Source organism: Schistocerca piceifrons, chromosome 1 (genome assembly GCF_021461385.2).
Source record: "Schistocerca piceifrons isolate TAMUIC-IGC-003096 chromosome 1, iqSchPice1.1, whole genome shotgun sequence".
NCBI classification, from domain to species: domain Eukaryota; kingdom Metazoa; phylum Arthropoda; class Insecta; order Orthoptera; family Acrididae; genus Schistocerca; species Schistocerca piceifrons.
The window spans coordinates 444,004,501-444,020,179 of record NC_060138.1 but is presented as its reverse complement, the minus strand read 5'-3'; the positions used below and the strand labels follow the sequence as shown (position 1 = coordinate 444,020,179).

Genomic DNA, 15,679 nt, shown 5'->3' with positions numbered 1-15,679 from the left:
TTAATATTTACATAGCATATAGCACACAGCACAAGTGAACTCTAGGACCAGATTCTTGTAATGGGTTGCAGCTAATTTAATTCATCATATGTTGTCGATAAAATCCACAAGTTGGTTTTGTGGCATGGTTGAATGAGTGCTCAGACTAATTTTTCATCGACCAAAAGCAGAGAAAAGTCACTATTTGTAGAAGCGGTCAACCTTTCGCCATAGTAATACGAATTTACAGAACAACACGGCCTGCGTGCCACAAAAAACAACATCTTATGTTTTACTTTGTTATTTGTTACTTGTTGCTGTTTTGGTAGTGGATAATTTATTCATACCCACGTCGTTTTATCCAAGGGTCATACTGATTATAGTCATCTAGGTGCGATTTATCAAATCACTTAATTTCGTTCTCCTATGTCAATCAGATTTATCAATGTAGTCAACCACTCCTCTTGGTAAGGAGATAAGGACTGACGTGTGGGTATTGTTCTTAGGAAAATAAAAGGAAAATAAACTACAGAAGGTTAGAAATGTCATAGAGTGAAATTTCTGGTAATGTCACTACTAATCACAGAACAATATGTCCCCAAAAATTTGAAACTGAGTTGACTGCCTGATTAAGAAATACCTTTCTCCTACTAACTCACAATCAAGATTATATTAATCTCCTCTTTCTCGTACACTGTTCTTTGGGCTGAGTGTGAGCGTTCTACAGCGATGTACATCACATTGTTAGGTTTTTGCGAATTATTTTTCTGAAAAAATAATAACAAATGAAATTAGAATATGCAACAACCACGATTTATTTACTTCTTACACTTTTTGTGTATATGGTACTAGAATAATCGCATGGCTGCACTGTGTCCACTGATTGCTTACAGATGCAGCTGCTGTCACTTGCGATGCACCCTGGCAGCATTCGCCACTGCTCTGCCAGCCTTCTTGCCAGCAGTTCGGGCTCTGCCGGCAGTCCTCGATTTGCCTGCTGTGCTGGCGTTGGAAACCGTCCTGGCCTTGGCGGTTTTGCCATGAGCTGTCGTCCTGGCAAGGGTGCTGTGCCTGGAGCCTGCATGTGAAGCTGCTCGTTTCTGGGATACTAAAAAGGGCAAATGAAGTTTGTAATTTCACTCGGCACAAAATCGGGAGCAATGAGCAATGGAAACTAATACTACATTCAATAATGTTGTGGACAATTCAACAATTCACCCCTGCAGAGTATATCACTAGGTAATTTATGTGTGATTTTATGGCTAGCATATTAAGGGATAAGACACATCGTTGTAAGAGTTCTTGGACGTCATCAGAGCACACAAGGAGAACGAATTTGATCATAGGAACACTGAATCAATGAACTGGGCGTGCATGATGTTCACTGTAAGGTAATAGGATGTGTAGAGTGCTCTGGCTAGAAAGAGACTTGGATATGAATCAGTTCAGCGCAGTAGGAACATTAACAGAAAAGTAATAGTATCAACTCTACAGCTGACTGTATATAAAAGAGTATAATAATTTACTATGAATCAGTTAATTAGTACACTTAAATCAAGTGTTGAAGGAGATAACAATTCCCATTAGTAAACACGAAATCTACAATATTTTTGTGTCAAAATCAACACCTGGTGACTCTTCTTCCATTAATACCTTGTGATATACTTATTGAGAAATGATAGCACATTAATTGCTTTTTTTACACAAGCCATAATCACCATAATGATAATAATAATCACACCTTTTTCGTTCAATACATGTCGAAGAGTTTAAATCCTTGTTTTAGATTATTTTTCCTATAGGAAAAATTATGTGTTCCTCGACTTCTATTCCTATGATATCAACATATCTTAGATTCCATATATTTTGGTATCAATAGTGACATGTATGATATGTCTGTGGCGACTTATCAGTTCTGGACAGAGTTTATACACTGTTATTGTCATCAGCACTGGAATAACCTGTGGTGTGGCTTCCTGGACATGCACCTCAGAATATATTTTCCTAAAAAAAAGTCACAATACAGATTAACCAGTGGCTTGTGCGTTACATATGCTGTCTTTACTGCTCACCTTGGGGAAACTGTAAATCGACGTTGCTCTAAATAAGCACAGCGTACAGGTATTTTCAGAATGGTTGTACACTTCATGTTTTGTCCCATATTAGTCGACTCTCTCCTGGCGCCACTTCATTCAGCGGTCCACGCCGCTATATAACTGTACAGAACTCTGATGACTCCACGAGTTTTTTAATTTAGTTAGAGATTCACATTGGCAGAGCAGACCAGACCTTATCATCTGAATCCATCATTCGTTTCACCAGTTAACGAACTGACCTTAATGTTAGGCTGTTCCATTAACTCTTATTTTCAGGCTGGGCATAGATTTCCAAGCATCAAATTCTTGTAATATTATGCCTGTGATTATGAGAGAGCTTACATGTCTTGTAATAAAACATCTCGTGCTATATGTGCTTGTTATATGTGATACAGGGTATGTATGACAGTTTGTATATAGACAAAGAGTTGTGCAGTATGCTTATTTTCTTCCATTTTTTTGCTAACAGCCTTTACATTAATTTCTCAGCAATGGTATGTGAAAATTACAAATGACTCATCTTTGTAGACTGTACTGAAGTACTTGATTACAGGAAAATGAATTTATTCATACCAATTTCCTTACAGTTTACACCATCATATCTTCATTCGTTTTACAGTTATTAGTTTAATTTTATTCACTAGTAGACAATGTTAAGTGTAGTGGTAGATGTGATCATCCATATTGTTTTTTCATGTCTTACGAAATGAAGTATAACTGTAAAAAAATATATTCCCTTTAAAAATAGTATAAGCTTTCAAATTATGATGCTCAAATATAGATGAGAAACTTGAGAAATATTCGTTTGCAGTTAAATGACTTGAGAATGTACCTCCTAAATCTAGGATCTCTCTGGCGAGTAGTTGTGAAAGAATTATTGGATCTTCAGGTGAAGAGCAGTTAGATTCAGAATCCAAAATTGGTAGAAATTTTGCATTGATTCTACATTTTTTTCTGACTGAACTTTTCATTACCTCACAAGCTTGTCTAAGTGTACACATCCAAGGTCTCTTTGGCATTGGGCAAAATCGCTGCACTGAAATACCAGGTTCACGTATCAGAATGTTTTCGGTCTTGCACATGAATTGGTACACAGGTATTTGATTAAAAGGGAAGGAAAAATACTGCATTATGGAAACCGAATCAAATGTGAGGATACGTTGATTAACTTCGTGGATATACAATAGTAGCAATGATAATATTTGGAAAGTACTCGTTTTCATGGTTATGGCTTTAAATACAAATAAAAAATACTTATTGGTTATTATCTGATACAAGTATTTGCTCGTTCTTTTGGTAACCTATTAGTTCGATAGTTCTGGTGTTAATGTTGTGGTTCTGACGTATATTGGGACAAAGATCAATAAAAAAAATTTCAAATACTAGTTGTTAGACTTATTAGATGAAATAAACAGTGTTGGTTTCCTCATACTTCAGACAGAGATAAGAGAACTTACAGTTTAGTGATACAGCTGATATTCACAAATCAAATACTAGTCTAGTTCCTAAACAGCTGACGAAATTCACAAATAAACGAGTATTCAAGTTCCTAAACAGAAATAACAATACCGCTGTTACTTTTTTTTTTACAGAACATTAAGTTTATAGGAGATGTTTATTGGAGTTGCAGAAAGTTCAAAGAGTTAAGAGACTAGAGTATACTGTATGAAAGTAAATAACAGAAAGATGCTGCAGCAGCAGTAACAGTATGGCATTCAGTTATCGACCCAGTATTACTTGGTAAGGATAAGAGATCTGAGAGAAGAGTCGAACTGAAAATATCCTGAAATGCATTGAATTATGTTTTGATTTACCTAATTCGTGTCACACACCAGAAAGGATTCACTTGTGTTCTAGGAGATACTGGCATGGTAGCTCAGCGTATTTGGTCAGAGGGTTGGCTGCTCTTTGCAGCAAAAACTTTGTGTGAAATATTCAATCATGAACTTGAATGGGTGTCATGTGACGTCCGCCCAGACCAAATGACGAGAGCAATGATGAGAAAAAGAAAGTAGCGTCTTTGCCTAGTTATCAAAACGTGGTGGGTCCCAGTTTCGAACCTCGCCACTGATTAAATTTTGAATAAAAATTATCAGCAATGGCGGCCGAAGACTTCTGGCGTAAAAATTCACCCTCGTTCTGCCAATAGCCTTGTCAAAGAGGGCGGAGGAGCGGACAGAGGTTCGTGGCATTCTCTTCCCCTTGGGATGCGAAATTGCCCCAAAAAAGACGGAATAATTAGCAGTGATCTATGCCACAACGATGTAGAAGCCAGTGGTAACCACTGCGTTAAAGACACATAATGTGTATTCACAAGATATGTGGTCTGTAACTGAAAATGTCTTGATGATCTCTTCAGTGTCAAAAGTTTCCGATCTAGTTCACGATTTTGATCTCCAGGAAAGGACTGCCAAGGGAGATGACCAAGTGAAACTATTGAATACGGAACAAAAGGGTAGCCGGCGGCAGTGACCGAGCGGTTCTCGGCGCTTCAGTCTGGATCCGCGCAACCCCTACGGTCGCAGGTCCGAATCCTGCCTCGGGCATGGACGTGTGTGATGTCCTTAGGTTTGTTAGGTTTAAGTAGTTCTAAGTTCGAGGGGACTGTTGACCTCAGATGTTAAGTCCCATTGAACCATTTGAACCAAACTCACTTAAATCTTGATGACTGCCATTGTAGCAGCGGTAATGGATCTAACAACTGTGCCAGACACCTTTAGTGTTTATAGGCGTTGTCGACCGTGGCGCCGTATTCTGCCTGTTTACTTACAGCTGTATTTGAATGTGCATTCCTATACCAGTTTCTTTGGCGCATCAGTGTACCTTGATTAGGCAAAACTGTCCACTGAGAAATGGATTACCGTATAATGGACGTGCATTTTCTGTAAGTAAAGTATATACATTTTCCGTAAGAGAAGTATATGATCGGAGCAGAGGTGAATAGGGAATCATTGTAGCGACGAAGCGAGGCGCAAATTGGGAAATGCACTGACACAAGCAACTTCAGGGCAGGCGCCAGGAACGAGCGTCTCGGAAATCGAGAAGCTGGTCGGCGGTCCGTGTGCTACAGTCGTGAACATTTGTGGGAAGTGGTTAAAGGACGGTGAAAATACGAGTAGGCTACGAGGTATTGGACGTAAGCACCGCATCGCAGCACGTGGAGTTGGGAGGCTTGCCCGCTCTCGGAAGCTCTGGCTACACAGAACAGTGCTAGGACAGGAACGAATGTTTTGGAGCACGACATGCAGTTGACATTGTTGAAAATGAGGCTCTGTAACAGACCACCCCAAAGTGTTTCCATGTTGACTTAGTGACATCTTCAATCTCGATTACAGTGGGTACGGGATCATCGACGTTAGGGCGTCAGTCAGTGGAAACGTGTCGCCTGGTCGGACGATTACGTTTCTTGTTACAACAGTTCGATGTTCCTGTCCAGATACGCCGTCATTCAGGCGAACAACTGCTCGGAACACGCTCTGACCACGGGGCAGTCTGGTAGGAGCATTTTGTACTATGAAAGACTATCGCATTGGCTTCCATGAGACCTGTTGTAGTACATGACGTCAGAGTGACTGCTCTGGACTAGTGAACATTACTGCGAACCACCTGCATCCCTTCGTGCTCGATGCCTTACATAAATGCGATAGCATCTTCCAGCTGGAAATCAGAATGACATAATTGTGATACGGTGGTTTGTGGAACGTGACAGTCAAGTCAATTCGACGTTTTAGCCACCAAATTCAGCTGATATGAAACCGGCAGAACACATCTGAAACACTACGACTAGGATGCCATCTACACGCCTGCAAACCACCTGTCCGTAATCCACAGGCATTGCGTGAATGTGGGTAGACATCTGATGCCCGTAACTCTGTAAATCTACCAGGACTTGCCGAATCCATAGGACGCCGAATACCCAGCTGTAGTGCTTTCCAAAAATAGCCCAATATACACTGCTGGAAAAAGCATTCCACACCCCAAAGCCTGTGCCCAGTGGCACCAGGATACAAAATGTGCATACTGAGGGGCTGTACTGTTAGTGACCCATTCGTCGTGAACATCGGCGATGAGATGGCGCTCTGGAGGCCGGTACTTGCGCCCTCTGTTTCGATTCCGCAGACGGTAACTGTGCTGAGTTTATAGGTGAACAGTGGGCACAACATTCATTCTGGGGTACAACCATGCCCAGCCGATGAGTTCGCACTACTATTGCACAACTTCAGACATGTGAACACGATTGCATTGTTAGCCTGCGGGAAGCTGGATAGACGTATGGACAGGTTGCTGCCCTTGTTGGGCACAATGTTCCGGTAGTGAGCCACTGCTTTCTGTGAAACATTCCCAGACCTGTGATCAGGTTCCGGATGTTCTCATAGTATGGATGTACAACAAAATCGACATATTGTGCGAGCAGCAATGGACGAGCATATATTATCCGAGGAAGAAACGAGGGCACATGTTGTAAGTGACGTGTCACCTAGGACCATTTGGAACTATCCGTTTGCAGCAAGACTAAGAACGCTTATGACTCTGCCAGGCTACCACTGCCATCAGGACATTGCCAAGCACGGCTACTCTGATGTCGGGAAAGAGTCAAGTGAAGAGTGTAACGGAGCTCAGTTGTTTCAGTGATGAAAGTAGGTTCTGTCTGTATGTGAGTGATTGACGCACGCGTGTGAAAACCTGGTGACCAGTCTGTTACGAAGTTTATTCGCCCGTGGTACTCAGATCCCTTCTCAGGCTTCAGCGTGTGGGATTCCATCAGTTACTACTCACGGTCGCATTTGGTGCATCCATACACTAAAGCAACCAGTGCCCGCTAACTTTCATTGGCTGTTATCCCAGTGCACTGTCATTTCTTCGGAAGGAAGATGGTGTGCTTCTTCAGCAGGACAGTGCAAGTCCACATGCGGCTGCTGGGACGTAAAGTACTCTTCTCGGTGTACAATAACTGCCCTGGTCGGCAATATCACATCTTTGGAAACTGGACGTGTATGGAACATGGGGAAGCCTGCAAGAATCATTCCAAATTACAACAAAAGATACCGGGCGCTTGGGACAATCTACCGCAGGATGCCATTTGGCACACTTACGATTGTTTTCATGTGAAAATACTCGCCTGCGTTACCGTCTGAAAGGGAGGTAGGGATGGGGGGGAAAGACTGTGTACTGACGCGATTGTTTGGGCTCTGAGCAGTATGGGACTTAACTGCTGAGGTCATCAGTCCCCGAGATTAGAACTACTTAAACCTAACTAACCTAAGGATATCACACACATCCATGCCCGAGGCAGGGTTTGAACCTCGACCGTAGCGGTCGCGCGTTTCGAGACTGAAGAGCCTAGAACCGCTCGGCCACTTCGGCCGGCTGACGCGATTGTTTGGGCACCTTTACCGTGACAAGTGTTTCATTTGGTCTGAATTTGTTATCATCGTTTCCTACAATGGTCAACCACCTGTCACACAATAAAATGGTCTTCTCCTTGAGGCTGTTGCCTTTTTCGGGCACTGTACAAGATATTGTAGCTGTGGCTCTTCCATTATAACCATGGATTTCTGCTTGTGACAAATTATATGTTGGAACCATTTCAGTTGGTCTCATTATCGACTACTGTCCTATAGCACACTCATGTGCTCCGATTAAATGAAACGTGGTATAGGATTGTTCGATTTGTGTCACTGCCATGACAGTGTAGAATCGTAGTCTCTTTGGTCGAGGGCAGAACATGTACGAAGTCCACTTCCTTTAAAAACGCCACGGTGGTCACAATGCTTGATGTGCTCTTGGAAGGATGCATCCCTACTGAGAGCGATTATTGATGCGTGAAGAAAATCTGGTACTACTTGTGAAATTACTTTGTTATGGTTTAAATACTTCTGCACTTGTGATTACGAGGACACTGCACCAAAAATCACAGTATGCTAATCTTTGTGTTCAGTGGGTTCGAATGGACGTGGAATGATTTTTAGACACTTCTCTGGGCTGGGCACCACTATTTGTCCATCAAGAGGTGGAAAGAAACAAAGAACACTTCAGGTGATTCAGAATTTTTGGAAACAAGAATACGCAGGTGTACCCACGCTATCTACTTTTACAATACGATTCGCACGCTACCTTACTATATGTTTCAGAGAGTATTTCTGGTGGCATTATCTTTCCCATTCCATTCACAAATGATGCTTGAAATGAATGGTCTGAATGACATCTAGCATCTATGATTTTCTCGTCGTGATCACTTCGCGAGACGTGTATGGGAGGAACTAATAGGGTGCTCGGCGTTTGCCGGAACTTTAGTTCCTTCATTTACAGTTGTGATTCTGCGTAAGTCGTGATTTTATTAACAAATTGAGCCGTGTATCGACTCGTGCTACACCTTGTGTTTAGATTGCTTTGGTTTTCCTTTTCTTCCCCTGACATGTTTGTTTGATATGTCGTCTGTCATTAAGTGGCTGCTTCGTTCTCTTTTCCCTTTGCTATCGATATCTGCGTTTTTGCTTCCGGGAAACTACTATGGAGGAAGTGAGATCTTTGACCGGTTGTGACCTCGTGTGGTGGCGCGGAAGTAGGGGCGTGCGCTCAGAGAGTCAGGTGGACGCGGGAGGGCAGTGTGACTCGCCAGCGCGGACCAGGCGTGCTCTGTTGTACCGAGTCGCCACCCGATGTATGTCGGTTGTGTGTAACGAGCGGGTGGAGTTGACGGAAGAGCTCCCCGCGGGTTGCTTGTATACAGAATCGCCCCACGAGTAGTTGCTGTTCATTTCACCTTTGTGGGACGTTAACAAGCTTCTTTAAGTCCTCCGTTTCAACACTGGAGTTTAAAAGGAGACACCTAACATGAAGGAGCGGTCACTACCCACCAACGTTGCAGAGAAGACGTGAACTCCGGTGACAGAGCGTGTTGTCGCGTGACCGTGGCGTGTTGGGTACACTGGCGACGTGTGCGTGGTCGGATGTGTGGATCCTTGCCATCGGGGGTCGTGTACTGCCTGTTCGAGCATAATTGCAAGTTAAGTTAGTGGAAGGTTTAATCATTAAGTAATAAGTTTGCGTAACCAGTGCCTCTTCTGCCTTGTGGCCTCCGGCCATCGGGTTTCCTGTCCCCGGCACCGGTGTCATTGAAGACAGTGATCTTTCCTCCTCCTCTCGTTACTGCCCGATGGGAGGTGTAGTTTTGACAGTTTTAATTGTTTCGCTATTCTGTCGTGTGTTATGAGTAAATTCTTGCTACTTGTTGGTTGATCATGTGGTCGCTCATTCAGGACTGTGTGGTGTAATGTTTCCTTGCACGAGGTTAACTCTAATTCTGTCAGCAAGTTAAACCATCTTATTACAAGTTTTCGCTGGCTAAAAGTCGGTGCAGTGACAATCCTGAGAGAGGCAATTGTGTTTACGGGCGTATTTAAATTGGTCAGTATTCTGCCTAGCCTGAGCATCCCTGAGTGGGTGGTTTGTGGCCGCCTTACACGGGTCCGTCATGTCTGTGATGTTCTAATGGTATACCAGGACTCTTTTGTTTAAAAACTTTTAAATTTCTCTATTCCTTTATTGCCAGTAATCGTGTGTTTGCTGAGACCTTTGATTTTTTTTTAAATGGCGGTGTTGGTAGCTTCACTACCTCACCGTACTTTATTAACAAAGTTCTGTATTTACTTTAGTAGCCTGTTTACTAATGTTCTTTAAATTTTTTTTAAACTGTTGTATTGCTATAAATTACTTGATTGCCGTTAGCGGCGTGTTTTGAAAGGCTGTTATTGCCGTACTGTTAGCGTCTGTTTTTTTAAAAGAAATTTTAAACTGTTGTATTGCTATAAATGACTGGATTGCAGTTTTTAAAAGAAATTTTTAAACTGTTGCATTGCTGTAAATGACTTGATTGCCGTTAGTGGCGTGTTTTGAAAGGTTGATGATTGCCGTACTGGTAATTCTAATTTTATAAAAGGATTTTTTTTAAATTGTTGTATTGCTATAAATGATTTGATTGCTGTTGGCGGCGTGTTTAAAAGGTTGTTTATTGCCGTAAGGTTAGTTTCTGTAAGATATTAATAAAACATTTGTGTGTGAAAATCTCAACTCGACAGTAAACTATTAGAAATTTGGCCCCGTTTCCCAACTTGTGGTGTGGCTTGTAGTAACCGTAACCAGTGTGTCACAAATATTTAAAAAGAAGATTCATTTGAGGCGAAACCGGCTAACTGTCAGACTGTCACGAAACTACCATATGCGGTCAAGACGTTTGTGAACTAAAGAAGCTCAGTTCTTACACTGACTTTTAAATTATTTACACAAACATATGACATGCATAAAAGGCTGGAGACGCATTTTAATCATAATATTTTATGAGGAATATGTGTTAAAATAAGTCATCGTACCCTCTTCAGTTTGGGTGCAGTTGGATTCGTCGGTTGTCGAGCCTTCTGCGCTGTCCTCGTTTACAGGGCCGGAGGTCTCGGTGGCGTTGTACACCGCGCCGCCCCCGCCAGGAGCCGCCCCCGGCAAGTCGTCATCCCAGCCGTACTCGCGCTCGCCTGGTAGGGGCGGGTCGGGTCCCTCCTGAGCGGCGACGCGCTGCGCGCACAGCACCAGCAGGCAGGTGCCTGCGAGGACCAACAGGGGGCGCGGCATCTCTCTGCGTTGGCGACACTGCACACTGTCTACTCTCGAAGTCTGAGCGACTGTGTAGTAAAGCCAAAGCTATACGCGGGGCTCTTATAGGAGCACGGCACTGCTAACCGGACGCGTTATCGCTGTCGGGAAGTGCATGTTCTTCGCCAGTTAGCTTCAAGGCTGCGCAAATGTAATACAATAGGCAGTAATTAGCTCTTACCTGCTTCTTGCTGTCAAAGTTTTAAAACTGCTGTAATTTTCCACTTTCTTGAGACAGGACATCCACGTGACTTCCACGTAGAAATAATTCTTAATTGACGCATACCTGTGCGCTACATCGAGAGAGACGAAAAAGTGATAACACAATGGACATGGTTTGGGGAGGACGGTCTGAGGTTTCCGTTCACCCACCCAGATATCTCGCTTCCTTCTTCCGTCACAGTTTCGCATATCGGGTGATAAATAAAAATTTTTGCAGTCAAGATCGCGCGTTGAAATATTTTTACTTCCACAATGACCGGTTTCGACAGAGTTTAGCTGTCGTCTTCAGATCTTCTGCAAATAAAATTACTGTGCCTGAATCGTACAACCATAACGAGACCACATCCCATTTATAAAACAAGGCTGCCACATTGGTATGTCAAATACGTGAATGGATTGCACTCTTCTTACCGTTGTGCGATTCATGCACAGTAATACTATTTCCATAAGATAGGAGGATATAAGATGAACATCAACAAAAGCAAAACAATGATAATGGAATGTAGTCTAATTAAGTCGGGTGATGCTGAGGGAATTAGATTAGGAAATGAGGCACTTAAAGTAGTAAAGGAGTTTTGCTATTTGGGGAGCAAAATAACTGATGATGGTCGAAGTAGAGAGGATATAAAATGTAGGCTGGCAATGGCAAGGAAAGCGTTTCTGAAGAAGAGAAATTTGTTAACATCCAGTATTGATTTAAGTGTCAGGAAGTCATTTCTGAAAGTATTCGTATGGAGTGTAGCCATGTATGGAAGTGAAACATGGACGATAAATAGTTTGGACAAGAAGAGAATAGAAGCTTTCGAAATGTGGTGCTACAGAAGAATGCTGAAGATTAGATGGGTAGATCACATAACTAATGAGGAAGTATTGAATAGGATTGGGGAGAAGAGAAGTTTGTGGCACAACTTGACCAGAAGAAGGGATCGGTTGGTAGGACATGTTCTGAGGCATCAAGGGATCACCAATTTAGTATTGGAGGGCAGCGTGGAGGGTAAAAATCGTAGAGGGAGACCAAGAGATGAATACACTAAGCAGATTCAGAAGGATGTAGGTTGCAGTAGGTACTGGGAGATGAAGAGGCTTGCACAGGATAGAGTAGCATGGAGAGCTGCATCAAACCAGTCTCAGGACTGAAGACCACAACAACAACAACAACAACAACACATGAAGATAACAGCCAGACTGTGTAGAAACTGGTCACCGAGGAAATAAAAATATTTCAATAGGCGATCTTGGCTATAAAAATTCTTGTTTATCACCAAATTTGAGTTCGCCCCTGGCAACATGTGTAACTTATATACCGCGTATTTGTTGCGGTTCATCTCTGTATAAAACGTTTTTTTTTATTGGTCCACGTGATATTAGCCTATGTACGGCGCAGTGATTGCCTCGCAGAGTTGTCAGTAGAATTTGTTCCCAATTAGCAGCATGAAGACCATATAAAGCAACCCCTCCCCAGCTCCAGCTCCTGCTTCCCTCCTCCCCCCCCCCCCCCCCCCCCCGATCGAACGATTCTCATACTAGGGATAGAAAGTGATGATTTTCTTTACGAGAACAATGAAGAAAATGTGTTCAAATGAGAAAATTACGTCTGTAGAGCTTCCTCCACTTCAGATTTAGTTTTTGTCATCACAGTTTGCTTTCTTAAAAGACATCATAGTCGCCGTTGACTGTATTAAATATTTATTGTTACAACTGCGATTTCGGCCTTATGGCCATTTTCAAGTAACACTGCTAAGTTACATTCTGTCAGAATATAAAACTATCTGACATGAGCACATGTCGTCAAAATGCAGCCTTTTCACTGTGAGAGTCCCACAACATCTGATGAGTACGACACTTATTACATCGTAATATGTTGTTAAATATTATACTGAACTGTCGATGTTACCATCGTTCTAATAACCTATCACACATACAAGTTCAGGTACTATCGCATGAGAGGTGAAACATTATGGCGCGTGGTGTTCGTGAGGTACTGTAGTGCTGTCAGAGTTCACTCACTCACTAATAACAGTATATATTTAACAACATATTACGATGTAATAAGTGTCGTACTCATCAGATCTTGTGGGACTCTCACACTCAAAACGCTGCATTTTGACGACGACATGCACTCATGTCAGATAGTTTTATATTCTGAAAGAATGTAACTTTGCAGTGTTACTTGAAAATGGCCATAAGGCCGAAATTGCAATACTAACAATAAATATTTAATACAGTCAACGGCGACTATGTCTTTTAAAAAGTATTGTATGACTATGAATCCCAACCATCAGAAGTTAATCAGTTTTGTTAGATTTGGTCCACTTCGATGTCTTTTCCCGTGCCAACCTGTTCACTTCAGATTTGCATACCGCGCCCCCAGTTATCGTGCCTGACAAATAAAGTAATCCACAAAGAAGGGGAGGGGGATACCTCAGCATCACGTTGCTGGTTGATAGATATATGCACGATGTGTGGACTAGCATTGTTCTGTTGATAAGCCTCACCACAGTACTATCGCATGAGAAGTGAAACATTGCAGCGCATAGTGTTCGAGGTACTGTAGTGCTGTCAGGGTTCCCTGAAGTCATACCCCATTGCTTTTCCCACCACGACGCCAGGACTAACACGGTTGTGCCACTCCAAAACATGGGAACTCTCTCCAGGTCACCACCATACTCCTCGACGATAGTCAACTAGGCTAGTGCAGAACAGTGAACACCGCTGAAAGCAGTACGACGCAATTCATCAGCAGTCCATGCTTCCTGGTCACGGCACCAATCTACACGCAGCCGCTTGTCATGTGGTGTCAATAGCAGTCTACGTATTGGATCGTAATATCCTAGACCACTACTGCGTCTCCAATTAATTGCGCGCGATGACTCAGAATGCTGCAGAGTCTCGGTTGGCAGTCGCAGATGTGACAGGGTTACGATGTTCCTGGTGCACAATACGGCGACCCTCACTTATGCTGGTGAGACCTGGTCGACCAGAACCTTCAAGACGTGTATGCCTGTCCATACTTTCCTATGCTGTTCAACATCGGAAAACTGACACATCCGAATGGACTACAGACCTGGATATTGCACAGGTCGGTCATTCGACCAAATGAAGATCCATGGAGATGCTCCTTTCACACACTGTCAGGTGCTCATAAGGCTGTCTCACAGGAGTGTGTAGCATCTCCGCATTCTTCATAGTGATCACTCAAAATGTGACGTTGTTCACGGCTCTTGTGTACCCTATCAGGCTTGGTCACAAAAAAAAAAAAAAAAAAAAAAAAAAAAAAAAAAATACGAACAACATTTATGCTCTCTTGTGGTCGTTCTACTTGTCACAGAGAAATGCAACTCTGACCATTTACATATCCACTAATGACTTGTGTACATGAAGTAACTTACATTGACATCCGACCCTGTTCTGGATGCTTCACTTCTTAGTCTGGCAGTTTATTTAGTGGATATATTCCAGTATCTGTTTTCTTCTACAGGTCTGGCCCTTTGTGGTTCTCTCTAGTACGGCGGATACTATTCTGTGACACGTCCTATCATTCTGCCCCGAATAGTCACTGTTTTCCATATATTCCTATCGTGCTCGATTCTCTGAACGAGGTGGTGCAGTGATTAGCACACTGGACTCGTATTTGAGACGCAACTGTTCAAACCCGCTTCCAGCCATCCTGATTTAAAATTTCCATGATTTCCCTAAACCACAACGGGAAAATGTCCTTTGAAAGGACAGGGCCGACTTCCTGCCCTATCCTCCCCTAACACGACCTTCTGCTCTGTCTCGAATGAACTCCCTGCTGATGGCACGTTAAACCCTCATCCCCTACTCCTCGCTCATCTCCTCCTCCTCCTCTTCGTCGATTCTGCGCAGAATCGCGTTCCTTGTCTCACCAGTGCGCTTAATTCTGTAGCGCCCATCTCAGACGTTTATTTTCAGTTCTTTTTCCACAGTCAGCTTACAGAAATTTCTTCCTCAAATTGTAGTAATATTTTAGCGACAGATTTTCTCTTCGCCTGCACTAGGTTGCTTCTTATATCCTCCCTGTTTCCTCTTTTGTGATTCATTTGGCCTCGAATGTAGCAGAAATTTATCTGCTACGTCTTCCCCATTGAAATGTTATACTACTCGCATTGTTTAGAAACATAGCAGCAGCGGAGGCTATCAATGTACATCTTACACGTTGCCAATTGTCGTACCGTAACACTAAACAAGTTACATCTCTACTGCACACCACAAACTGTGCGTGAAGCATCAGCTGCTCTAAATTCGATCGCTGAAAGCGAAGCGGAGAGAGAACGTCGTAGTTAAAATAAACCAGAGCCCGAACCGGTATTAAATGACCAGAAGCCACAATCGGTTCGCCCAATGACACGTACACATACCACATACACCTACACGTACAGAGAAACGTCTTCGGCCGGGATTCTCATGTACAGGAATAGAACTGTCTTCAGTGATCAGTCCTGCTTCGAACTGAGCCCTGATGACCAGCCAACACGTGTCTGGAGGCTCTGCAGACGGCGGTGGAAGACCAGCCTGACTGTTGCCCGCCATATGGCATGACAACCAGGTGTGATGGTCTGTCCTGCCATTCCTTTTCTTAGCAGGAACTCTTTGGTTGTCATTTGCGACACTCTTACAGCACAGCGGTACGTCAACGACATTATGCGCCCCGCTTTGTTGCCCTTCATGCCAAGCCATCCTCGTCTTACATTTCAGCAAGGTAATGTTCAACCACATGC

General features: G+C 43.0%; 1 protein-coding gene across 1 annotated transcript; it reads right to left on the bottom strand.

Annotated features, from left to right (window-relative positions):
* Positions 1-770: 770 nt before the first annotated feature.
* Positions 771-10,741, bottom strand: LOC124791330. Its single transcript, XM_047257852.1, has 2 exons — positions 10,445-10,741; positions 771-1,087 (listed from the first exon to the last, which is right to left on the bottom strand). Exons 1-2 carry the CDS (start codon positions 10,695-10,697, stop codon positions 885-887), a joined length of 456 nt encoding a protein of 151 aa, XP_047113808.1. The 5' UTR covers positions 10,698-10,741; the 3' UTR covers positions 771-884.
* Between the last annotated feature and the right edge of the window lie 4,938 nt (positions 10,742-15,679).

Excerpts from the sequence above, each read along its gene's own strand:
- LOC124791330 (XM_047257852.1), bottom strand. The coding sequence starts at position 10,697 with ATGCCGCGCCCCCTGTTGGTCCTCGCAGGCACCTGCCTGCTGGTGCTG. Across the intron at positions 1,088-10,444 it reads CTGCACCCAAACTGAAGAGG|TATCCCAGAAACGAGCAGCT; the intron begins GTACGATGACTT and ends TGCCCTTTTTAG.